Consider the following 26,722-nt stretch of genomic DNA (forward strand, 5'->3'; position numbering starts at 1 on the left):
TGATCCATTCTGTGATGGAAAATGACTTCAAAACTTCCACATACTGTGCAGTGAAGAAATATCAGTATTTACACAACAGAACTGGATATATTAGTTGTTGATCTGGAATTTACTGTAGAGTAAAGCTTTGCACCTTGACATAACACATGCCTTTATTCTCCTGATAATCATTCTGTATGACTGCCATTCAGTGCTATTTGGAATATATGAGTACAAAATATAAAATACCGTTTTTGTCCATTAATATGCACTGAAAAGAAATGGAAAACAAGGAACAAGTAAGATGCATTACCAAAAATGACACATTTTTATATTACCTTTAAGTTGGTAAGTTGGTGTGGTATCTTTAAGACTTTTTTTCTTAGAATATTTAACCTGGTCACATATCCATTTGATCTTTCTAATCTTGGCTGTTTCCTTCCTCCATTCTCTTTAAGCAGGAACCTGTGCTAAAAATAACCATCTAACTAGTTGATCATAGCTCTAAATGTGGGCAGGGGGAAGGCCCTAAACAGAGTTAAGTTTCTTACCGAATTCCTGTATCTTACTACTAATGCTTTCCTATTATTGAAAGGGAAGCATTAGACCTTTCATGCCTTTATTAAACCGGGTTGCTTGATAGCTGCTTGCAGGAGTAGTATTTTGGAAAGTGGATGCACTTTAAACTGGAAGCTGTTGGGTTTTATGTTACAATTCGGTCACACTTTTTCCTATTCTATACATTATCCTGTGTAGGGATATTGGATGCAGACTTACAAATTAGTGCACAGTCATGCAGTGTGAGCAGTGTAAGGTATTGTAACAGAAAATAGTCTGGCGGAGCTGCATGCCCACATTTGGTTGGTTGAGGTTTGGGATTTTTTTTTCTCCTTTTAAATTAAAAGTAGTTTTATTTGGTTAATGGTTAGACATCACTTTCAGTCTAAAAATGGCTTCTTTTAAATGCATTTCATATGTGTAGGACCTACTGAAAGTTGATACTTGTGTTGCAATGCTTACATCAAACCTTTTAGGTGCAATCGTTCTATGCCACTTCAATTTACCATAGATCTTCCTGTAGTGTAGTCAAATACTGAAATACAGCATTGTTTTAAACATGCAGAATTACACAGTCCCTCAGAGATTTCACATTTTTTATATTCAGAATGATTACATTTATCATAGCACTTACTATATGTTAGTAACCCAACTAATTACGCACTTAAAAGGGAGTTGTGGATTAGCTCCAAATATGGATAGCAAGGTAAGTGTCGAGTTTGAAACTGACTTTGTTTCTTCCACAAGCAAGTCACAGGTCTACTTAGAGGCTTCTTGAAAAGATACCATGTTTACTTTTAATGTTTGTATTTTGAAATATAAATATCCCTTCAAGTTATTTTCATAATGCTTTCTTGCGGGACCATTTTAAAACAGGGTTACTAGCATATATATGGCCTGAATTCAAAACAACCGAGAAGTGTATTTTCTCATAATACCCCTCTCTTTGTTTGGTACCAGGTTAAACAGGACAAATTAGATTTCCTTTGCGAGACTCCTCTGGCTGGAGTTTCAAAGTGTGCTCTCTCCATGCCCAGCCAGCCTCTCATCACCGGTGCCTCTCTTCGGCCCCCGCCCACGTGTCTCCGCTCCATGCAGTCGGTGGCGGCAGAGTTTCCAGCGTGTGCTTTCAGCGGCGCTCCCGGGGGCCGGTGGGTGCCGTGCGTGCCGCAGTCCGTGCGGGGCCCGCCCCGGGCCGGGGCCGCTCCCGCGCCGCGCCGCCCGTGGGAAGTGAGGTGGCGGCGGGCCGGAAGCGGGCGGGGCCGGGCCGGGCTGCGGCGGCGCGGAGCCGGTGGCGGAACCCGGGGAAGGGGCGCCGGGCAGGTCCGTCTGTGCGCGGGGGGCCGGGGCAGCCCCGGGCGGGGCGAGCGAGGCGCGGTGCCCACGGGCCGGGAGCGGGAGCAGCGGGCCGGGTGCGCTACGGCCCCTCCCGAGAGTGGGCCGGGCCCGGCGTTGGGGCGAGCCCTGCGCGCACTCCTGCGGGCCGGGGCGTTTCCCTGCCCGCTCTCCCCCTTGCAGAGTCGGTGGGGCTGCGCCAGGCCTGGGCAGCTGGTGACTCCGGGCAGGGTTGGGCAGGGCCTGACCTGCACCCCCAGCGCTGCGGGGGCCTCCCGGGGGCCTGGGATCCCGCGCCGGGCCGGCCCCGGCTGGAGGGAGACTGCTCCGGCCCGGGCAGCGCTGAGGGCGGGGGTGCCCCCAGAGCGGCCGCAGCTGTTCTTGCTGCTCATTTGAGAGGTGAAGCACGGGTTAACCGCGCCGCGTTTGTGTCTGATCGATACTTGCTTTACCTTCTCTTGTAAGTAAAGAGGAGCTTACGTGAGTGTCGCTTCTGCTTATTGTGTGTGTTAGCTCTGCTTATTAGGGGAAATGTAAGCGCATGACAACAACAGTTGTAATTCCTGTTGTTACGACGTAGGAAAACCAGAAGGAAGCAAGGAAGAACTTTTTTTGACAGGTTATTTTAATATTCACAGCTTCATTAGAAAAAATTTTTTTTGGTGAGTCCCTTTTCAGGTAAAACAAGTAAAACTTTAGTTTGTGTCTGTTTATGCACAGTTCATTTGTAGAATTCATTCATTCATGGTTACATTTCAAACGTGAGAGTGTTCACTTATTTAGCAATATAAAATAAAGTTGTTTGGGAAGATGCCCTGAATCCATTTTCTGACTTCTTGAGTTTTCAACAGGAATTGTTTTAACAAACCATAAATTTTGAGGTCTGTGATTCAAGCTTTGATGCAATTCTTCTGTCAGTTAGTCCTCCCTGTCTTCAAATTCTCTCTGCTCCTTAGTAGCTGAGGTTTTTATTGTTTGGTGAGTTTGTGTGGTTTTCTTTACCAATCTTTAAGTAGGATTTTGTGACTGGTGTTAAGTTTTGGTCTTCTTTCCTGTAATTTAATTAGAATTTTGACATACTGTGATGTGAAAAATCTCATTCTGATATTCCACATATGGATAAAAATTCTCAACGTTTTCAGCTGTGGTTGCTCTGTCACTGAGAATTTCTACTGATAGCAGCCTTAAAAAAGTTTATATTCTGTAACCCTACCAAAGAATTAGAGCAAAACTTTGAACAGTGGAATTCTTATTCATTTTCATCTAATCTTACATTTAAATTATATTTTAAATGAGTTAAATTCCACATTTAATGGCAAATGTGGAAGGGAGCTATTCTAGTGAATACTACCTTGTCTTTCTTTTTCCAAACAGTTTGCATGTTCCCACTAGACTTTTTAAATTGATGTTGCTTCCTAATGGGTCTTAAGTGGAAGCTACACTAAGTTAGCTGCTGAAGTTACTAAGCACTGTGCCCTAGTCTTGTTAGATTTGTATTTATTTGTAAATTGAGAAACAGCTTCAATATGGTCACATGTATGAAAATAGGCTTAACTCTCCCTTTAAGTAAGATGCTGTCTTGCAGCACTTGTGTCTTGCTGCTGCCAAAAATGAGACTTTATTTTGTCATGTCCTCTATTGTAGGAGTTTTTCAAGGTCCCTCTATACATTAGCTGAGTATACTAAAACAGCAGAAAAAATTCTTGTGGGTTTTTTTTTCTTGGATTTGTTTTCTTCCACTTTAGCGAGTAAAATCTACCATTAAAGAGGACTAATGAGTGCTGGAGTTGGCACAAGGTAGGAACAAGAGCCACTTGGGATGGACTGGCACCCCACCCTTGAGGTTTATTCATCATTTATTGTTTGTGTAACCAAGCTTGTGATTTATCTAGACTTGCTCACTGTCTCTTAAAACTATGGGTTTTTTTCTACAACTTAGGTCAGATTTCCTCTTTCCCCTTTATTACTTTATCCTCTTTTGTTATGGAACACATAGTTTATTAATGTTTGCATAGGAAAATGTTAGCATCTGACTTTTTTATGGAAGAATTTATAAAGCTGTTACGTATACGTGGCATGTTTATGTAGATGTTGCTGGTACATAAAACCTATGGGGGACTGAATGCACATTAGTTCTTGAGGTTCAGCTGAAATACTGTCTTGTGTAGCACTAGGTCACTCTTAGGTCCTTACAGTGTTATGATTATATGTAGATTTTAAATGATTCAAGTGTAACTGAGTCATCCTTACTTGAAAATTACCCTTGAGCTTATCAGCAATACAAAACCAAATGGCTTGGAGCAATTGTACTCTGCTGAGGTAAAAATGTGGAAGTTGTGCTCTGAGCAAGTGTGCAGTGCTTTTTGCTTATTGCACAGGAAGCAGTGGAGAACTGTTGTGAATGATTAGTTTGTTGCTGGCTGATTTCTGTGGCTGATGAACTAATTTGATAGTACCTAGGGGCTCTTATTTTTGTGCTGGAAAATCCCTATTATGAGCTCTTAGTAGATGCAATGCAGTTCAGTATCATCGTTGGATAAAGAAAGGTTCTCTTTGATTTGTGTGAACTCTAAAAATTGGGGTATAGAGAGGAGGGTGACCCTGGTCATGTTAAGAGCAAAGGCTTTTTACACATCCTTTTCCTTTCAGCGTCTGAAGAGGAAAGATCCGTTTTGTGTGGAAATAAGTGATTTCCAGAGGACTGCTCCAATGACAGAGCTGTCTGCGCATTTACCCCAGTTTCAGCATGGACAGCTGACAGAAAACTTCCCTGATACCCACCTCAGCAACACCGTATGTAACGAACAATTTTATTGTCTAGTAGCAGTTAAATAGAGGTGAATAATTTGTTGGGATTAATTTTCTGTATCTGAACTGTTGTGGTGATAAGCAGTGCCAAAAGAAATATGTTACAAAATATGTGATGTTCTAAACTTATTTTTATGTACAGAGAAGACTTCCCCCAGTTTAAAGTGGTGTTGGAGCGACCAAGCCATCAATTAAAAAAAAAAGAACTGGGTGGGACACTCTGGTGTCAAACACTGACCTTTAGAGGATTTAGTGAGTTCTCTTGATCTAGCCTGGCTGTGATCTACTTGGTTCACAGGTTTCTCAGTCACAGAGTTTATTTTAGTCTAGGTAGAGCTTCAAGCCTGAGTTTTGTTGTTATTACTGGAGGACTGTTCCTATGCAGGAAGAACAGCTCTGTCTTGTTTTACTCTAAATAATTGTCAAGGTACTCTCAGAGTTCTTGAGGGTTTGGGGTGGGGGAGAGGGAGAGGAGAACTCAAACCGTGCAGTTTTATATGACTGCTTTGTAAGACCTAAGCACATACTTGTTGCTAAAACTATACCCATTATACTGTATCTGTTTTGGTAAAACCAAGTTCAGATGATCTACCTGGGTGTGGTGCTCAGGCTCTTGGATTTGTCATGCTCTATTCTTTGTTCCTGCTATAGCTCTTGAATATCAGGTTTCCTTTTGACACAGAAATGCTCTTGTGAGTCTGGGCCACTTGTAGTCATGTTTGTGGCAGAATATTCAAGAGAATATTCTGATCCCTGCTCCAACTCTTTTATGCAATACAACAATTTAAGTAGAATTTTGAAAAATCCTTGTCTTAATCTCAGATCAGCATCATGATATAGCAGTAAAAATATAAAACATTTGAAAAATAATTTTTAAGTTAAGAAGTCAGTTTGACTTAAGATCTTACTGTTTATATAAACTGCCAATAAAAACAGAAAAGTGGGAAACTTTCCTACTGCATCCTTTCTGCTTTTACTTCTGAGGGAATGAAAAAGATTTCTTTTCCTCTTGGACAGGTGAGAGATTAATTTTTATTGAACACTTCTGCCAGATTAAAAAGGCAGAGCTCAGCAATAAGCTGTGGGCTCACCATCTTTACAGATAACTTGGTGATGCTCCTTACCAGCAATGGGTTCTATTTTCTTCTTACTAACAGACTGTACTGATGAATAACTGCTGCTTGTGCTTTTTCTTTCCACGTTTAAGTTACTCTGTAGTTTTGATACTTAGTTGTAATGATTTCTCTCCCCTATACACATGTACTTTGATTTGGACATACATACAAAAGTCCTCCTTTGCTTAAGTATATCTAGCTTTTATGGCTAACAGTCAGCATGTGAAATCACTAAGTGCTATAATTTGCCATCTCTTCTTTTACTCACAGATGAAGAGTTCAGCCCAGTGTTCAGTATCTGTTGCTGTATAGTGACCTTTAAACATCAGTGGTTGTATGTGAGAACTGATGAGGTCTGTGCCCACTGTCAGGCATGGTGGTCTGCTCCTGTTGTATAAATCTGGATATAATAACTAAAAACTTCTTATCAAATATGCTAGGTTTTTATCTCTTGGTTCAGGGGCATTAGTCTGGGTTTGCTATTAACTATTTTCCTGATAGGAAAAAAAACCACTAGCATTTACTTTTTAAATTGTTTATTCACCTGAAAGCGCGTAGTTCGTAACTTACATTTGCTTACGGTGTTACAACAGGTGTTACTGACTTTTTAGCTTCAGAGTTTTCACTTTTAACTATGTCTGAGGACAGCGAAGAGTCTGTTCCTTTGCTTCCACTTCAGCAAGAGTCCATGGCCTCTGCTCTGTTTAATACTGATCAGGTAGGATATAAGTGCACTTTGTTCTTTTAAGAAGTGGGGCACACGCATGTCACATTTAGCTAACTTTAGTAGCCTGAAAGGACAACTTATTTTCTAGCTTTAACTGCAAATGAGAGAATAACTCATATAACTCTTGATGCTGATGCGGTTTTCATGCACTGTGTTTTAGTATGTAAAGGCGTTTTGTGATTGGGTCTTTTTTCCTAACTAGTGAAGGGAGTAAAATGGCACATATTGGTCTAATTTCTTCAGTTTTTATGTTTGGTTTTGCAAGTTTGTTGTAGCGGTGCACTAGTTAATCAGACTGTTAAATTGGCTGGTTTTGTGTTTGCTCTCCAAAGCTGTAGGTTTTTATTTTATTTTTTATATTTCTACTCCAAAGATGGGGTAAGTGGTGCCTCATGCAGGACTGCTAGCACAGCAAAGAAAGAGCGACACATTCTAAAAGTGTGCAGAAAGGTGGATACTCGGTTTGCTTTGCTTGTGCAGAGTTCCAAGGCTCTGCTCATCTCCGGTATCGCATTATGATCATCTTAAGCAGTTTATTTAGACAGATAAGTTTATTGTTGTCTTGTTTTAAAATGAGAGAAACAGAGTATTTTACTCTCAAAGTGAAAAATTTTACATTTGGGCTATGATCTGTACAGAAAGAGGTTCAGTTGCAGCCACATTTTAGATTAATTAAACATGATCCCTTTATTTGCATTCTCTCACATTCCCATATCTGACTTTCAATAATTGTATGTGAGGACTTTACATAAAATGCCAAGTGATTTATAACAAATCTTTCATTTAGTAAGAAATTATATTGCATCCAAGATATTTTCCAGGACATATTTTATGTTAATGATACTAAATTCAAATTAAGGTTAAAACCTTAACTCCTAATTTTAGTTGTTTAATTTAGATAAGTTTATTTTTTTTTCTCCTCTTATATTCCATTTCCTCTTTGAAAAATAGAACAGATTTTCTCAGAGGACAGATCTTGAAACTCTACTGAGCTTGATTCTGAGGATATCACAAAAAAATGAATAAATAGGCATAGCATTTTGTGTACATTGTTGCTTTGTACTGTTCTTTAAAAGTAAATTTTTCATGACTTGGGGAAGTTGTAAAGCTTCAACAGGGGTTTTAGCAGTGTCAGCATTTGCAGTTCAAAGTCCAGGGACTTGTGTTCCTTAATCATTTAAGTACTTTTAAAACGCCACTGTGAGTTCCTGAGTGTATACTTGAAATCTTGTCTTTTCTGAGGTGGGGCTGGGAAAATTCTGTATAAAGAATTTCCAAAATTACTATTGATTTATTGAAAAACTGCAGTGAATTAGTGAGATACAAGTCAGCAGTTACATTTGGAAATGCTACTGAGAACAGGTAATTCAACTTTAACACACTGCATGTTTAAGAAACAAACTACCTGAGTAAGAATACATAAGGAAAAATTCATGAGGTTATTTTAAATGCCTTACCTTACGTTTAGATCAATTTTACTAAAACGAAGTGATATTTTAAAGGTATTGCAAAAGGTATCTTCCAGTGCACTTATTTAAACAGAACTGGTTTAGATTAAGTAATTCTGAAGAAATGAGTTCAATTTTACAAGGAATCAAAAATCTTTGTGTTTATCTCTTGTATTAAACCTCTTGAGTTTGAACAGTACAGCATTGACTTTGGACATGCTAATACACTAAAAAAATGGGTAGTGTGTATAAACTGTTGCATTTAGTGCTTGTTTAGTGTGTCTGGTAATGGTTTTGTTTCCTTGTAGTCCAGAACAGGTGAAGCATAGCTCACTCTCCTGTTGTGTTCTCCATGTGCACACAACATATAAAAGGTGAATGACCCCTGCTTGTAGGGCTTCTTGAAAAGGGTGCAAAAGATTTGTGACACCAGGCAGGATCATTTACTTATAGGTTATGTTCCTAGTTTGTGCTTTTGCTTCCACTGAAAGTTTACCACTGTCTTTGTGTTTGAATTATATCCTTGATGTTTCATGTAGCACTATTAGGAGGGGTAAGCGGCTCTTTCGTATTTGTTGACAAGAGTGGTGAAATTTCTTCAGTGTCAGTGGAAGGATGTGGCAGTAGTATCCTTGGGAAAGGAGAGAAAGAATCTGTATGCTTAATTCATCACACTAAAACTTTGGGATCAAATCTCAGTATACAGACTGAGAATTACATGAGTTTGATCACCATTTATGTGTCATTCTTTTTATTAAAAAGGTGGGAACACGACACCTCTATGACACTCCATTTTAATATATATTCTACTTAGTATACTGTAGTGGGAGTAACATAATAAAGGAAGTCGACATTTTCTTGGAATTTCCATGGAGAGGGGATCATAAATGTCTGTTTGGCATTATTCTTAGGAATTGATACAGTTACTTCTTGTCAAGCTATGGGCATTCTACTGTAGTTGAACCAAGGGAAAAAAGCTGTCTGTCTCTATTCACCTTTAAAATTCTGTTTAAAGGAAAGGTGACATAGGCTGTTAAATGACACCAGCCTTCTTTTAATTGTCGATGGGTTTAATGTAGATGTTTTTAACCCTGTGCTCCCATTCTTTTGATAACTATGTGATGCAGTTAATTACTGCTGGTTAAATCCCTGCTGTGGCACGTGTTCTTGACAGTAAATATTACCTTACGTGTTTACTCCTCAAGGTCATGTTTAGCTTAGTGTACAAGAATGATTGTGGAGAGTTGCTGAGGAAACTGGTTTTTATGTATTACAGAATGACAACAGTGAAAGACGTCGCCATGATCATAGTGAGCGCAGAAGAAATGACCATCCTGAGTCTGAGACCAATGGGCAGCCACAAAACAACATTCAGCAAGTGGTGGAGCAAGATGAAGAAGAAGATGAAGAGCTGACACTGAAATATGGGGCAAAACATGTGATTATGTTGTTTGTACCTGTCACGCTTTGCATGGTGGTCGTTGTGGCAACTATCAAGTCTGTCAGCTTTTATACACGCAAGGATGGACAGCTGTATGTATCAATTTTTTCCCATATCTTTTCAACGGACTCAGATAATTTTCTTTAAACTCCATTTCTTCGAGAATCTAGTTCTTGTCTCCCTTTTCCCCTTCTCCAACCCAAAGATAATTTTGTTTTATTCATTCCAGAGACCAGACTCTTACGATCATAGTACTATTGATGTTTGTTGTCTGTCTGGTGATCAGTGGGGATAATATCTCGATTGTCACTGCTTGATTCAGATCCTAGTCCTCATTTTAATACTTCATCATACCCTGTGGTATTTATAAAATAATTCTAAGCCAAAGCCATTTCAGTTGTACTCTGCTAGAATACAAAAGTTTTGGAAAAGGAACAAAACTACTAGTTTAAATGAAATAACATATGTACCAAGTTCTGGTTCGCCCATGCTGTTTGATAAAAAAATTCAAATGCAAGGGGAATATAACTTTATGAGGTTCACTTTTGGTGTAGTTACAGAAACTTTCCTGGCAGTTGACTGTGTAAAATTTTGGGGGGATTTTGGTAAAATATTAATGTTGAGAAGGAAAAAAGGCAATTTTAATGAAAGCTGATGAGAGAAAGGAGATGAAGGAAGAACACTGAGACTGTCAGAAACTGCAGCAAATCATAGAATGTTAAGGGTTGGAATGCACCTTAAAAATCAGTCTAAATATTCCACTGTGAAAACGTTTAGATAAAATGATTCAAAGTGTGTTTGGTTTTGAAATGTTTGTATAATATAAGTATGTCATAAGATGTTTCAATAAAACACAGTGTTCTTTTTCACTTTAAAAGTTGTTGATCAAAGAAATTTTTTTGGAGATTTTATTTATGATAACTGTTTTCTTCCTGCCTTGCCTTCCCTTCTCGCAATGAAGCAGTTTCCCCAGGGGTTTGTATTTCTTTAGGAAAGAGTGAGCTGAACTCTTAACATGGTTTTGTTGAAAACTTGGGGGAGCCTTCCATGGTGAATCCGTAGGTGGCACGCTGTTGAAACTCCAGCTGCACTGACCTGGAGCATGAGTGATGGCATGGGAGAGTGGGAAGGACACATGACATCGGAGTAGCCATATCAAACGGGGCAGTTCTGGGCTTTGTTTGCTTTACAAAGTAGAAAATAGTAGTAATCTAAGAATGTAGGAAAAGCAAGTCTTGTAAGGAATTTTTTTTTTTTACTTAAAACTAGCTAAATATGATACTATACCACCTTTCAAATTTTGCCTTAGTAGAAAATAGCTTTTACAGCTCTGAATTGAAAGATTACTGCAATTTTGTTTGATGTTGGCCTCATATATCAGAAACATCTGTGCATTCAGTGTGATTTCAGTTGACTCTTTGTTGTTGTAGCATCTACACTCCTTTCACAGAAGAGACAGAGACAGTAGGACAGAGAGCCCTGAATTCAATTCTCAACGCAGCTATAATGATCAGCGTTATCATTGTCATGACCATACTCTTGGTTGTGCTTTACAAATACAGATGCTACAAGGTAAGTAGTTGTACTAGTTTTATTTATTAGAACAGATTATTTAGAGAATGGAACAAAATGAAAGGTTATCAAGGATGACTGAGCAAAAGGAGCAGAATTGATGGTTGGATTCACTGTTTCAGTTTTGTGGCTTCTGTTCCCTTGACACAAAGCTGGGCAAAGGCCCAGTGCTAACACTGCCATCTGTTTTGTCAGTTAGAATTAGGGTGACATTGCTTTCTATTCTTTTGAAATGTTCATGCACGAAAATCTTTTCATGGTCAAGAAATACAAAGGACAGGCCTGGACCTGCAATTTAAAATCTCTTCAGGGGCTTTTTGAGGGCTGCCCTCTCCCCACCCTGTCCCCAGTAGAGATGTCTTCCATCAGTGTGATGTGTGCGTGCCAGGCAATATTCTTATAGCAAACACAGAGACTCTAAGGCTCTTTTGTGAAAGGCTGCAATCATATAATGATGTAATCTAGGCAAGTCCAGGCTTAGCATAAATAATTGCAATGTCACTTGTCTGGGAGGAGTTGTGTGTGAAAATTCCTGGTTCTTTTTGGTCTTAATGACCCATTTGATAAGACTTGGCCTAATAAAACTCCCCAATTTGCAGACAGGACCTTTAATCTGTTTCATAGTTGTAAAACATGCAGTGGGATTCAAACCTTTGCTTCACTCCATTTTGTTTTCAAGAGGGAACAGTGGTTTTGGTCTTCATGTCTGTGTGTGAAACCCCTTTACAAAGTATCTGTGGAGTGACTGGGGAAATTATTTTTGCCTGAATCTGCATACATCTTAGAATAGTGATTTTTAAAGTATGGACCTTATCTTTTATCACAATGTGCTGTTAAATCTGAACCGACAAAGTTTTCCTGTTAAACTGCCAATTCTCTTCATTCTGTTGAAGTCAAATAACTGATGTGCTTTCATTAGGTTCCTTAGTAGCCAGTTGCTTCTCCTCAGGTGCTGAAGGCATCAACAAGTGTTAACTAAGCTTTTGACATTTCTGGCATCCTTCTTGACCTTACAAAGCAGGGCACGTTCTCCTTGCAAAAATAATTGTTCTGCTAAAAAATTAGAATTATTAGATACCAGATATTTCCTGTAGTTATATTATATACTAATTACATTAAATAATTATTTATTTTTAGATTTTTCTAACAGAGTATTTTTATGCTGCTGTATTAGAATGCTGTAAAATGTAGTTATCTGTCCATTGAATTCTATATAACATGCCGTTCTATACGAGGAATATAGTCTAGATTATGGGGAACAAAATTTATAATGAAAGAACATTAGGGCTCCATCTGGTAGTCATGATTTGCTTATCTTCACAAGATTTTTATGTGAAAACTCCTTTGAAAAAAGGAAATACTTCATCTTCACTGCTGTTAGTTTCCTGTGTTTGTCCTGTATATTGTATGTTAAGCATGATCCTGATTCTAGTTCCTAAATCTAACCAGAAACATCTTTGAAGGGGATTGTATTTGATTAGCTTTTTTAATTTCTTATTCTTTACATTCTTCATTGGTTTAGTCTGCCTAGCCAAAGTCTGACTGCTGTAGCTCACTTTAATTATCTGCATTCTGCAGTTCATCCTTAGTTTTTATTCAAGTTACAGCAGGCAAAGCCAAATCTGTACCAGCAGTCTGTTGAAGTTGTTGTCAAATGAAGAATGAAAATTCTTTAATGAGAAGGCAACAAACCTGTTCTGGTAACATGCTAGGAAAACACTGACCAAAACTTACAAGAAATAGTTTAGAAAAATCATGGGTATGAAAAGAGGCCGGTGATCTGGAAAATGCTATAGTAAATGAGATGCATACTGAGGATAAAACAAATGTCTGTGTAAAATGTCAGCTCAGGTCAACTCTTGAAACTGCCCCCTTTAGTACTGTTGACAGTAGTTATGCAAAGTGTGTGTAAAAGTTTGCTGGACTATGGCCTTGGTGTTTGACACCGTTAGCATTTTACTGTTTTTTAGGATGAAACATTAGTATTCATTTTATTTTCTTAAGTGATAAGAAAGTTTAAGAGTTTATATTACAAATAGAAGAACTACAGATAGAAGTCATGACACAGCTTTCTTTGCCATTTTCTTTAAACATTTTCAACTAATTTTACAGATAAATAAAATTATTATTCCTAGGTCACTACTTAGTAACTTCACAAGTTGTTGGAAAATTGGGTTCTATTTCAGGTACATATCAATCTTCAGCTTTTGTATGGTTCTTTCTCCTACTTGCTCAGAGTGGTGACATTTTTCCATATTGAAAGCAATACTTTGGCAGCTTTCCTGCAACATCTTTACAGGCACTATGCTTTATTACATATTGGAAATTCTTAAGTCTTTTTGAGAACACATTGGCAAAAGCCAGTCTGAGAGATTAGAAGTTAAATTACAGGTTTGTTAGGTTGAAGGTTATATTTGAACCTGTTTTGAAAGGCAGCGTGAAGGACGAGAATGAAAGTTTCAAAAATTGCTGAGAATTTTAAAAATGCTTATGAAAAATTTAGCATTAGACTAAATGTACTAAATTACTAACTGTAATAGCCATATTCTTAATTTGGCAGAAAGTCCTGGTTGCATCACAGAGGTGTGATTCTTTTAGTCTGTGTGTATATGGACTTTGCTTTTAAATTAGCCTTTGCAAAATATTTTAAGAACTATAACATAAGATCTATTCTATTACACATGTTTAAGAAGAGGACAAAGACATAACACAGTTATTTATCAGTTTCTGAATACTTTGATCTGGTGTACATATATAGCTAATTTAACCAGTTAATTTTCCACTTAGCATGTCTGTTCAAAGCACAATTCCTTATGCAGCTTTAATTTCTAGATTATTGTTTCTGACTGGTTATCTATTTGCAATGCTGGGTCAGGTTTTATATATGAGATTCTGTGCTGGGACTTTGAACATATATTTGTCATTCTCAGTTCAGAGATTACTGGAGTTAAAGGGCTCTTCAATCTTACTTTTTAGTTTTGCACAGTAATTACCACAAGAGTGGTATTTTTGTATGCATTTTTGTCAGTGCAAAGTCTAAGCACCTGTCGTTTCCAGCTTTAAGTCTTTGTCCCTGCTGAGTACGACGCTGAACTTTTTTTTATTAAATTGTTGGGCATGTATGTCTGCTCTCATATCAAAATTAGGGATTGTGTGCATAGATGACTGATAGAGAATATAGAAATCCTTATGTAGTTGTTCACTGATGATAAGCACTGAGGGTTTTTCTGGGTTCCAGCTTTTAATTCTGTAACTGTATTCTGAAAATGGTTTGGAATCAGAGCAGCACAAAAATGAGTCATGTTTTCCATCTGTGTTAATTCTGGATATTTCTGCTATGTTATCATGCCACTGGTATTAAAATGGTCAAAAAATATGCAAACAGTAGTTTTCAGTACAGCTGAAGAACCTCTATTGAAAGACCACAGGTCACCTAAAATTCATAAGTTTAAATTGAAATACAATAAATACAAATTTAACAACAACCAAAGAGAGAAATTTCTTTAATCATTCGCTTGCTTTAATCAAAAGGTAAAATAACTTTAAAAGCATTTTTAATATATATTAACTTTAAAATAGCAAGTCTAAAAACATCTGTATCTTTTTCAGGTGATCCATGGCTGGCTTATCATTTCTTCTCTTTTGCTGCTTTTCTTTTTCTCATTCATCTACCTGGGGTAAGTGAACTAAAGCATTAATATGCTATTTTTCTTTTATCAGCTTACGTATGTATTTATTCTAGAACTAGGCTTTGAATCTTAAGAAGAATGATTGTGAGTAACCTATTGCAATAAACTACTTTGATGCTGGGCTGTATATGCAAAGGCTGTTTGCATGGGAGTGGTGGAAAAGAGCCAGCTGAAAAGAATCTACTATCTCACCAAAATATATTCAGTGCTTTTCTTTTCAAATTTAAAAGCATGCCTTTGTCCAGACATCAAGAAAAGTTGTCCATAATATTTGGTATTGTCTAAAATGAACAACCTGATCTGGGTTTGTATCTAGAGTTATGTCATGAAATTACTATCCCATGTATATTTTTATCCCACTTGATGACAAATACCCTTCTCTCTGAATAAACTTACTTAATTTGGTCTTTGGGAGGAGAAAATGATGTTCCTTGAGTCACTGATTTTTGCTAAAAGTGATCTGTGATGCCTCTTTTGGTCAATAGTTTCTCTAACCTTAACAATAACTTGAAATATGAGGCAATTCCTGTATCTGTCCCTGCTGCCTCACTTTTGTAGAAGTTCAGTGACTGAGGGGACTCAGTGAGTGCAGTGAGTGAGTCTGTAAGCCAGTTATACATTATGACAGTAAGAGACATCCTGTTAACACTGTGCTTCTCCAAGGTCAACTGACAACTACAGAAGACAAATTTCCTAGGGGAAAGTATTATGCAAATTATAGGGTTCTTAGTGGCTTGATGATCTGGTTGCAGCAGAATCTGCAAAAAACCATCACAACCATTTCTTCCTTGCATCAGTGAAGTCATCTGTGACTTGGTGACAACATATTTGTCTACTTTGCTTTTACATATTGAGGGTCGTAATTAGTTTTTAATATTTGGTATGACAGTGACATGGCTCATCCAAAAATAAAGCTTTTTACTTTATGGTGAGGAACAAAATAGAATAACCATGTATAATACTTTTAACAAAGCATTCTCCTTGCAGCGCATAAGTAGAGAGAGATCTGTTTGCATGCCTTTAAAGATCCATTATAACCTCACAAGTTCTGATTATTCTGATTTTTATAAATTATGAGCATAATCAAAATGACTGATTTTGCAATAATGTCCTTTCCTGTCAATTTCTGCTTTGATTGAGAAGGAAATAGAACATTTAGGAAAAGGGAGAGGTGGTGTGAAGAGAACACTGGTAAAATTATCCCAATTGTGAAGAATAGTTAAGTACTAATTGGAGGGAGAATTTTACGTTTGTGCCATTACAATGAATCTGAAAATCTTTTTAAAGATATTCTGAGGCTTGCATCTGTATTTTGTTTCTGTTGTTTTAAGCAAATGCAGTCCATATTATTTTCATTTTTTTTAGTGAAGTTTTTAAGACATATAATGTTGCCATGGATTACATTACGGTGGCACTCATGATCTGGAACTTTGGTGTTGTGGGAATGATTTGTATCCATTGGAAGGGTCCACTCCGGCTCCAGCAAGCATATCTCATTATGATAAGTGCTCTCATGGCCTTGGTGTTCATTAAGTACCTTCCTGAATGGACTGCATGGCTTATCCTGGCTGTCATTTCAGTGTATGGTAAGTTTTGGGGCAAGGCATAGTAATGGGTACTATGACAGGAGTTTTTTTTATTCCATAACTTTTCCACTTGTCTGACTAGCCCTTAGAAAAAGAGTGTGTGTGAGTGTCATCCAAAGTAGCAGATAAGGTGATTACAGACTTCAGAAATAAGGTCATGATCTAAACTGAGATCAGATCCCTCCAGCTGAGGGCTTTTTGTGACTGTATGGTGCCATCTTTCTCCATGTTTCTTGTACTCATTAGATTCTTTGGGAAGGAGAATTGACGTAATTCAAGAGAGGAGGAAATGAGACCTACGTTGCTATTTTGATCTCTTCTATGAAGGGGGAGAACTTTCCGCTTCTCATTTTCCCCAAGAATCCGTGGAACCTCTTGTACATTCAGAATTTACGAGCTTATTGTTTGTGTACAATCCCATACAAGTAGAGATCTGCCCAACCTATGAATTGCTCAAATTTGTGGACATAGAAACAAAGCCTGATCCTTGCCTGATAATATGAGAAGGAAGCGAGGAAGGATTAAGGGCAGTTTGCATTGCTCAAAGTCATTTTGCATTTAGAAGGATATAGTTGTCAGACTTGTTTCCTTGGCTTCTTTTTTTTAATTAAAGAAAATTGTTAGAATTATCACATACTGCCCTTTTTCAGAAGGATGGCTGAGAAAAACCAAGATGTAGTTTCTTCATAAAGCTGTAGGGGGCACTGGGTACTTTTGGTAAGAAAGTCACTATCCCAAATACTGATTTAATTCACAGGCAAGACTAAAATTCAGTTACTAAGACATAATTAAAACATTACATCTAAGTAAAGATATGCTCATAATTTGAATTTTCTTGGAAACATGTAAGTGTGATGGATGTGTACTCTCAAAGTCACTGATAATGATAAAGACTGAGAATCTGTTAAGTTGTAAGTGCAAGGGTTAATAAGATTTGCTTAGCTCTGATACCTCAGTGTACTCCTTAAGTGTCCTCTTTCTTCAGATGAAGGGAAGTTGTCCCTTGTGTGTATGCCTGTGGATCACAAGACACATTGAGAAAACCTTCCCATCCCCCATCCCCACTTCCACCCTTCATATGACTGGAACAAATCTGAGTATTTCAAGCATTCAGCCTTTATTCAGTGACAGCAAAACAGAATTACTTTTGAAATAAAGTTCCAAGGCCATAATGCAGTTGTTGTGAGTAAAGGTATGTAACTTTCAAAGCCTGTGACCCCACACCAAGAATTCTTTACTTGAGTGGGACCAGCAGTGGTGCCAGGGCAGTTAGCTCAGGTGCAGAAGGCCTACTCTGTGCAACATACAGCTCCTGACAAGTAAGCTCTTCCTTTCAGTGTCAGATTTAGTTTCAAATGAATTTAAAGATATATGGTGAGTGGACAACTGCAAAGGGTAGTAGCAATGTTAGAGCTCTCTCTCCAAATATACCTACTTCGTAGAAGTCATGTAGACCTCACCTCCTCTCTTAAAATTTGTTTTAGCCTTAAACTTAGGTTACGAAAAGCTTTGATAATAGAAAGCAGGCTTGGGTATTTCCAAGGTGTTAGTTGAATAGTAGCTTTCTTGAATTACTAGCAAGTCGACAGATAGATTCATTTCCAGTTAATATAATATCTTAAGTGAGAAATATTGTGTTTTTAAACTTGTATACATATTACAGTAATATGTAAAATAGATTGTATAACTGAGAATATTAAAAGTATTCCTGTAGGATGCTAAACTGTGGCCAGTGACTATCTTGGAAGCCTATGTCCAGGGTGCATTTTACTTTATTACAAGTCTCTGCAAGTGTTATAGAAAAAAGCTTCTTTTAAGTATGTCTGTGGTGATGTAAGATCTGTTCACTCTTCCTTTCAGATTTGGTTGCTGTCCTATGTCCTAAAGGTCCTCTTCGTATGCTAGTTGAAACAGCTCAAGAGAGAAATGAAACTCTCTTTCCAGCACTTATTTACTCCTGTAAGTACATTAAACTTGCAATCACCCACTTAGCTGAGGTGATTTTCTCATTTTTCTGTGTTTTAATAAGATGTTTTTCAGCTGAAATTCTTGGTCCATTCACTTGGGCCTCAGTTTTCCTTTCACTGTTGACTCAGAAATTTGACTCATCATTTGACTTAAGATATTTCAAGATAAAACCCAGTATATTTTGTTACAAAATACAAACAGGAAGAATGGTAACAGATCTTGTTTTGGACAAAGTAACATGTCACTAAGCTGTGTATTAAACCTATTCAAAGGCAGTACTTGTTTTCAGAAAATATCAGGTTTCAGTACTTAAATAACCTGTGTATTACTATAATGAATGTGAGAAATTGTTAGGAGGAGATTTGTTTACAGGACTATTTTCTCCAGGGCTTGTCTTTTTTGATACGTTGTTTCTCCCTGCAGCTGTGAAAAATAACCTACTGAATTAAATTTGCTGTTATGACCTGTGTATCAGTTAGTACATAATTCCACTGGTTTTGAAGTTCCATATTGCTAGGTGGAATCATGTGGATAAACAGTGGAGTAAACTAATCATAAGTCATGATGCTACTGACGCTCCTGACAGGCCTCTGTTTGGAAGCAGGAACCGTGCTGTAGACTGGCTACTTCAGGGACAAGCTTACAGTGGAGAAAAGAGAGGGGTTTCTCTATCTGTTACTCTTGCTGTGTTTTACTTGTACTGTGCATAGCTGCCTGTTACTGTCTTTTGTGAGAGGGGAGGTTCACGCTGAGAAACCACAAACCTGAATTGAAGTATACCATTTAAGTTTGACAATACGTCATTACCTCCAGATTGGAGAATATTTTATGATGGTGGAGGCAGAGAACAATTAACTTTAATGCAGATGCTGCCTCTGAGTTGACATAACTCAGTTCCAGTGTTAATAGACCTTTTTACTTGCAGATAAAAGCAATGATTAATGAAAAAAAGGTAAAGAAATTGTTGATTCAGATTTTCAGAGTGAACCTCATATACAGAAGTGATTTTTCTTTCAACAGCTGTTGCCATTTTTTTCAACATCTAGAAGGAATAAAATTTTATTCACCAAATTCTGTAAATGTGTATTGTAGTTGGTACTGGCTGTGTTCTAGATTACTGTGCTTTACTGAGACTAAAAGTGCCTGTTGGAAAAGGATGTTGTATCGAAAAATGAGAAAGTGTTAGCATCAATCCATTTTATCTCAGAATTGCATACATCTGAAGATATGATAAGCTATGCTGTTGTGTTGTTTTTTTCTTTTTTAAATAGCAACAATGATATGGCTAGTGAACATGGCTGAGGAAGATCCAGAAGCCCAACGGAAAGCTTCCAAAAACTCCACTTATGATAAACAAGGTGAGTTTTTCTTTGACAAGCCTTTATAGTTGTCATTTCATTGGAATACATGTTTATGGATATTTATCTTTTAGTGTGTTAAGTGTCCTGGTTGCTGTAGAGGAGTGAAAGCATGGAGACCTAATTAGGAATGATGAATCTGTCAGGACTTCAAAAATTGCTTTTTTATTGTGCAGTTAATGTTATTGCATTCGTTTTTCTGGGTTCCATGGTGTTGATGTTGAAATTACTTCCAATAGCCAATTATTGACAGAGCTTAATTCTTTGTCAAATTGGGAAGATATGGTATAATACAAACCCATTTATATTAAGCAGAAATGTGTCTAGCCCTCTTGGCTATGCAGCTAGTGTTTAAAAACATGGGGTTTGTTTATTTATGTGTGTTATTAAAGCAGAGTAGAGTTTCAGAATTGAACGTGCTTGAAGGCATCTATATATATGTAACTTTCAGTAGAGTTTTGTATTCTACTGGAAAATTAAGCTGTCAGTACTGACTAAACAAGCTACTGAAATATTAGATGAGAGTTTATTCCTTAAATTGTGATCTTTAAGTTAGGTCACCACAGAACTTCCATGTTATGTGGAAGTACTCCTGAATACTAGGGCTTGAGTACAGCATGTAGATGCTGTGACTGCAGAGTGGATATTGACTCCTGATTGTTTCAATAAGTATTAAAATCCTAAGTGAAGATGTCTTGTGACTGTGTGTGTCCATGTTAGATGTTGCTAAATATTATGGCATACCTCTTTTTTCCTCGTTCTGCTATGACCTTACATGTGGAGAGATTTTCATGTTTTAGATGGCAAATTTTTGGAGGAGGTCTTAAATGCCTTTCTTCCTTTGAGCTCCGGCAAGCCAGACTCAGAATGAAGATGCTGAAGCAGATGATGGTGGCTTTAGTCAGGAATGGCAGCAACAAAGAGACAATAGAATAGGACCCATTGAATCAACACCTGAATCACGTGCTGCTGTTCAGGCTCTGCCCAGCAACTCTCAAACAAGTGAAGACCCTGAAGAACGTGAGTATGTGTGTCTGAAAAACTTACTAAATCTGAATCTAGTCAGTCTTAGTCATCCTCACTGCACAGATACACCATGCTGTGAGCTAATAGCAAGCTGAAGATCATAACCATCCTCACTGCTCATGATCAATCCTGATACGCCTCATAGAAATAGATTGCATTGCTTTTTGGTAGCATTTGGGTTTGCTGCAGGAATGCGTGGTATTGGCCAAATTGCTCTTTAATTTGATGCACAGACTCAAAACTTTAATAGCATGAGCTGTTTTCAGACCATTATACAGTCAGTTGCATTAGTTTCTGTCTTTTTCATGCAGTGTTCTGCTGTGTATCACTTCTTTTGGATTATAGGCCCTGTAAATGCAGTCATTACCCTTTTTTTTTTCATCTCAAGATTAAACTACTGTTATCCACTCTGTAGAAAGCAATGTTTCAACAGTTAAAGGGTGTTTTAGTGCTTACGAGCTTTTCATGACTGCACTGTTCTAGACATTTATTGGAGGCCTGTTGAAAGAGAGTAGGGTTGCCATTTTTCTTTTATCCATTTTTTCCTCATTTTTTCCTTTTTTTTTTTTCTTTTTTTTCCCCCAATATTTAACCAGGCATATACCTCTTGTTTTGATGTTCTGAGTTCCTCTTGGAACTCTGAAGTGAGTTTTGGGCTGGACTGTAGTCAGGTGACAAAGTAATCAATAGGCCAAATGAAAACAGCTGATCACCCACTGTTGGCCTTTCTTAGTTAATATCTTGTACTAGAAGCTCAGACAGTGAAATGGCATTCAAAAAGTTTTGTGGTGCTTGCAGAAATAATTGAGTATTTTGCTTGCAGAGTTGTTGCTAAGATGGTAGTTACTGTTTAGAAGAATAAGATATTAAATCACGAATTTTCCTAAACCTCACATCTTAGACTAGGTATGTTGAGTTTTTGCCTCTGTTATATGCTTTGTAATTACACACAAGTGCTGTTAAGAGCTACCTTCTTAAGAATTCTGTTGGAAAATTAGGTAGGCAGTGGAATATTTTGCTGTGTGTAGGTTTCTAACTGGCAAATTAAACATCATCTGTAAGGGATTTATTTGTTTTTCCCCTCCCTCAACCAGCTTAAAGGAATTGCACTTCAATATTCTGTTGAATATGACGAGACAACAGGAAGTGGACGCCCCTCCACAAATATAATTACAAATATCTGAGTTTGTATATATTGCATTTATATGTCCAGGAGAGTGGGAATATATGAAAATTCAAATTATAGGATGAATTAATTAAGTAGTGGAGTATTTCTAATCCATCTTGTTTCAGATGAGTTTATTGCTTGATTCAGGAGTGGTACTAATTTTGAAAATAAAATGTTATTTTTATCAAGTCTTGTTAATAGTTAATGTAAATCTGCATTTTTCTTTGATGTGTAATATTAGTGCATTGATACTTAATGCTGCCATGTGTTCACTTTGCAGGAGGGGTAAAACTAGGTTTAGGAGACTTCATTTTCTACAGTGTCCTTGTTGGCAAAGCCTCTGCAACAGCAAGTGGGGACTGGAATACAACTTTAGCATGTTTTGTAGCCATATTAATTGTGAGTATAATGTAATATTATAATAGGAATAGTTTATATTGTTCATCAGGGACAAAGTCATAACTGCAACATTTTGTCTTCCATTTTGTTTATTGGGTGGCCAGACTGAAAACTGATGGGGACTTTAGCTGTGATCTTCAATGGCTGTATGTCTGTCACTTAAGCCTTTAGTTTAGGAAGGCATAAACTGTATCTTTTATTTCTGTGGCATTCATGTTTTTATATATATATATATATATATATATAATCTTTTGCTTGTCAGAGTTTCCTAATTTCTCTGTATGTTTTTTGTGTTTTGTTTTTTTTTCCTCCCCCTCAGGGTCTGTGCCTTACACTTCTGCTTCTTGCCATCTTTAAGAAGGCCTTACCAGCTCTTCCGATCTCCATAACCTTCGGGCTAGTTTTTTACTTTGCTACAGATAACCTGGTGCAACCCTTTATGGACCAGCTAGCATTCCATCAGTTTTATATCTAGCAGACTTGACACTGGAATGGGTATTTGTAGCAAATCTGGGAGAAGAAAAAATGTTTTTCTCTCAGTTCTCAAGTGAGATGGAAGTTAATTACTCAAGATTCCAAGCCTGAATCATTACAACTTCTTCCGATGGTGGTTTTTGGTTTGGTTTTTTTCCTGAGACAGCTGCTGCACTGGGCACCAAACGAATTTTCCTGTGTGAAAGTGGCTCCTTCCTGATGGCCAGTCTAAACCAGGTGCTATTATATCAGAGGTTTTCTGATATACATATCTCTGGTAAGGACCACCTGTGTGAAAATTGCTAATGCTTCCACCAGCAGTATGATCTCTTACCACAGATTGATTGTTTTCACAGCATTAAGGGTGCTCAGGACTTCTTGATGTTAACAGAGGAAGCTGATGAATCACATGGAACGTGTCCCTGTAACTGCTTGAAGAGAGAGAACCCAATCTGGACTTCTTCAACAGTGATTTTTTGACAGTAGAGTCCTGACTCTGCTTTATGTAACAAGAAAGGACTTTGTAGCAATTTGACAAAGGGAGAAAGTACTGTCACTCTAAGAGTGCTCCATGATTTCATAGCCTCTGTGCCTGAGTGTGTTCGGTTTAGTAAATTTAAAAGCTTTTTTTTTTTTCCACACTGGAACCAGAGCCTCTTCTCAGTTTTAATACTTGTATTCTCAAGCATGGAGTGCACCTTCTGTACACCTGCTCCAGTTTATGTAGCTGCTTAGACTTGGACTGAATTATTTGGCATTAGAAGATTATAAGGTCCTAATTTGGATCTTATATTTTAAAAGGTTAATAAACTACATTAAAAAACAATTTCAGGACTTATTCTTTGTGCTCTTGCAAATCATTTTGCTAGAACATCATTTCAAACCCTGCATTTGAAAGTACTCTCTAACGGCACGGACTGCATTGTTGCTGTATGTTCCTTCTATTGAAATTCTTCTGAAATAAGTAGACATTTGCAGCAATCCCAGATAAAGTTTAGCTTGCCAGATCTAGATATCAGAGTGCTATTAAAAGCACTTCTAGTGCATCACTGAAATTCTTCATCATCAAAAACATGGTTTAGAGTTCTGTTGACCTGAAGTATTGGTCACTCAGCTGTCTTAACACCTGAGGCTGGACAGGGATTTTTTTGGTGCAGTATCTTTATCGGTGAACATACTTAAATTAGGGGAGACATTGCTAAAAGTTACGAAGGAGCAAAATTTGTGACCTTCTTCACTTTAATTACCTCTCCCATGAGGAACTGAAGATTGGAGAAATGAAAGACAATATCACTGAAAAGAAGATAGCAGATTTTTAACTTCTTACAAGGAGAAGAATCTGTTGAAACCTTAAAACTGATCAACTCTGTTGTCTTCTTCATTTGGAATAACTTGTTTATGAATAATTGTGTGGAAATGAGACTTGTGTGAGATGAAGTTGTTTTTGCCATAGACTCTTACTCTGTACAAGTAATTTTTTCCTTGGGAAGCATAGGGAGTGGATGGGCATTCCATTTTACTTGCATCTTGATTCTGGAGTCCTTGCCAAGTAGAACAACTGTCAAAATCCTGACACTAGCTCCTTTTACCTTTTTTTCCAGGGTTTTGTTTCAGTGCCTATAGATTTAAAGGGCTGAAACGTCAAAGATGCTCACCAACTATTACCCAAATAAAGGAAGAAAGGCTGTAATGTGTAAATCTGCTTTAAAACCAAGAAAGGCTTTTTTTGATTGCCCTTGATAATGTAGGTTTCTTTTCTAGTATGACTTGCTAACTATAGTGTTAGCACTTATATTTTCATAAAATGTATTGTCTTGTCTCATCTGAAGTACTCTTATTCATCTCATTTGTGTTCTGATTCATCTTGGATAGCATTAATAAACTAACCATATCAAAATTGCTTACAGTGACTTTTCAAGTCAGACTTGTTTGTGTTTTCTAGCTTATATCACTGTTCCATATTTTGTTGCAATGAAGTCTGACTTAAAACAGGTTGGTTGTTTGGGTTTTTTTGGGGGGTTCTGTCATTTTTTGTTTGTTTGTTTTATGTGGTGTTTTGGGATTTTTTTTTATGAGACTTTGAGTTGGTTTTATACCATCGTAACTTGTCCCTTTCCTGAGCATTGTATCTAAAAAAATTCCCTTGTGTATTTTATTGGACATCCCAGCCATAGTTTCATTGTATAGAACAGGATTGCTAAGAGTTGGCATCAGTGACATTTCTTTGCATATTTGAGCCAGCTCTCAGTTAAGGGTTCTTACTTAAATGCAGCAGTCATCTCTCGTGTTTCTTTTTTGGCTTCAATATGCGCCATGGGAGCACTAGCTCCATTAAGAGTTGCTTTAGAATCTATAGAAATACACAAAAGCCTTTTCATACATTTGAATGGGCGTTAGATGTACAACCCAAGGAAAAGCTCAGAACCTTCAAGCACTAAATTGCCAGTCTTCCACTCCCCAGAGGCGCTTCTGTTATCCTGCAGTTTCTGAGCTAGTGTAGAGTGACAGTGGTGGAGAGTATTAAATTTGTATTCATAGAAACTGTTCAAGTTTATGTTTGAATCTCAAAATAAGTTCAGAAAGGAAATTGCTTTTCGAGCCTAGGCAACGAACAGTATGTTAAAGTACACTGCTTATTATCAGGTCTTAATACACCTTCAGAAACCATATTAAATTTTCTAGATCTGCCCTCTTAGGCCAAGTCACGGTTGCTTATGTTTCAAATGAGATCTTGCAACTAAAGATTATCTCAGTACTTGGGTCCATATAAGGTTCAGTAGACAGTAGTTTTTGTTTGCATTTGGGTTGTTACTACACAAATGCAAAGGTTGTGTCACATTTCTCTTCTTTGTCTTGAAACACTGATCTGAGATCATGATTCATCTTGGTTAGATTGTTATAACTGAAAGACTTCTGATAAGTAGTCTGCACTTTTGAGAGAGTTTTTATTATAATTAAATTACTATGTTAATGACAGCACATTAGACTGTAGCTCTGAAAGAACTACTGTGTAACCTTAGCAGCTGGATTCATCTCCTTTGTGCTCAAGCAGACTGGGGGTAACTGTTTTGTGACTGTTTCAGTGTTCATACTTTGAAACTGGGTATCATGGTAGCTTTCTCTCCCCTTTCATCTTATGTCAATGATAAGTCTCCTTTTTTGGCTGAGCTCCAAATAAATATATAAATGAGAAAACATCATAACAAATTACAGATTTTCCTAAAATCCCGGCACATCCATTTCTCCTTTTTTTTTCTTTTTTTTTTTTCTTCTTCTGTTGGGAGATTTAATCCAGGGCAAAGAAAAAGAGACCCGTGGAAGCTGGTCTTACAGCAAAGCGTATGATACTGTCATATCTATGTATGGCTACTATGCCACACTCAAATTCAATGCCATCTGTGTGAGGTGCATCTTGAAGGTGTAAGCACATGATACTGCAACACATTCAGGATAGTTCTGGCTGGGTGGATGATGACTTCTTTAAGCCAAATAATCAAGGGCTGTGCTCCACTAAAAATGGCTGATCTCCTAAATGTACAAAGCAGACACAGGCTATTTCAGGCATAGGAGACTGGTGCTTCTTGGATATATAGATATATATCTGTACCTATGGAGATATAGATGCGTGTACTCCGGACCTGTAGATGACAACTCTTCTGCCACTAGTGCAGTCAAAGATTAAATATGCAGAAGTAAATTTTGGGTGGATGGTACTGTACAACAAAACTTATCGAAATGCTTTATTTAAAAAATTAGTTTTGGCAATGCTGTTGAAGCAAGTTTAGTGGACTGTGGAACATGTCTGCACTGTGATTGTATCTCAGTGGTAGCTTGGTCATTGGAAATGTTGAAACGTGAACTAGAATGGAATTCTTTTACATTCAAAGTATTTGCTGTTTTCTTTTTTACAGACACTGGTTTGTACATAACCTGAATTGAATGTGAATGTTTTTTAAACACCTTTCCGGTTCTTGATAAGATATGGTTTTGATAGATTATTGCAAATTTTCCTGTATTTGTCTAATCATTAAAATAAAAGTTGCATGGATCCTGACTCATCTTGCCTTTACT

At 37.4% G+C, this 26,722-nt stretch overlaps 1 protein-coding gene across 9 annotated transcripts; it reads left to right on the forward strand.

The window, feature by feature from the left end:
- The first annotated feature begins 1,780 nt into the window (after positions 1-1,780).
- PSEN1 (presenilin 1) lies at positions 1,781-26,705 on the forward strand. Of its 9 annotated transcripts, XM_027642167.1 has the most exons (12): positions 1,782-1,860; positions 4,522-4,665; positions 6,475-6,513; positions 9,247-9,503; positions 10,842-10,983; positions 14,593-14,660; positions 16,038-16,258; positions 18,119-18,217; positions 19,498-19,584; positions 20,431-20,604; positions 22,059-22,177; positions 22,497-26,705. In XM_027642167.1, exons 2-12 carry the CDS (start codon positions 4,582-4,584, stop codon positions 22,650-22,652), a joined length of 1,446 nt encoding a protein of 481 aa, XP_027497968.1. In that variant the 5' UTR covers positions 1,782-1,860; positions 4,522-4,581; the 3' UTR covers positions 22,653-26,705. The 9 variants fall into 9 exon arrangements, 8 of the variants coding, with proteins under 8 accessions (XP_027497968.1, XP_027497960.1, XP_027497965.1 ...); XR_003527483.1 differs by lacking the exons at positions 6,475-6,513; positions 22,497-26,705 and adding an exon at positions 22,293-22,437 and having other exon boundaries at positions 1,781-1,860; positions 22,059-22,260; XM_027642159.1 differs by lacking the exon at positions 6,475-6,513.
- The last annotated feature ends 17 nt before the right edge of the window (positions 26,706-26,722 follow it).

This window comes from Corapipo altera, unplaced genomic scaffold, assembly GCF_003945725.1.
Source record: "Corapipo altera isolate COAL_440 unplaced genomic scaffold, ASM394572v1 23b, whole genome shotgun sequence".
Classification (NCBI taxonomy): domain Eukaryota; kingdom Metazoa; phylum Chordata; class Aves; order Passeriformes; family Pipridae; genus Corapipo; species Corapipo altera.

Bases quoted from the DNA above. Each gene is read 5' to 3' on its own strand.
- PSEN1 (XM_027642167.1), top strand. From the start codon at position 4,582: ATGACAGAGCTGTCTGCGCATTTACCCCAGTTTCAGCATGGACAGCTG. The intron at 10,984-14,592 runs GTAAGTAGTTGT...TATCTTTTTCAG, and splicing joins ACAAATACAGATGCTACAAG to GTGATCCATGGCTGGCTTAT. The intron at 16,259-18,118 runs GTAAGTTTTGGG...TCTTCCTTTCAG, and splicing joins GGCTGTCATTTCAGTGTATG to ATTTGGTTGCTGTCCTATGT.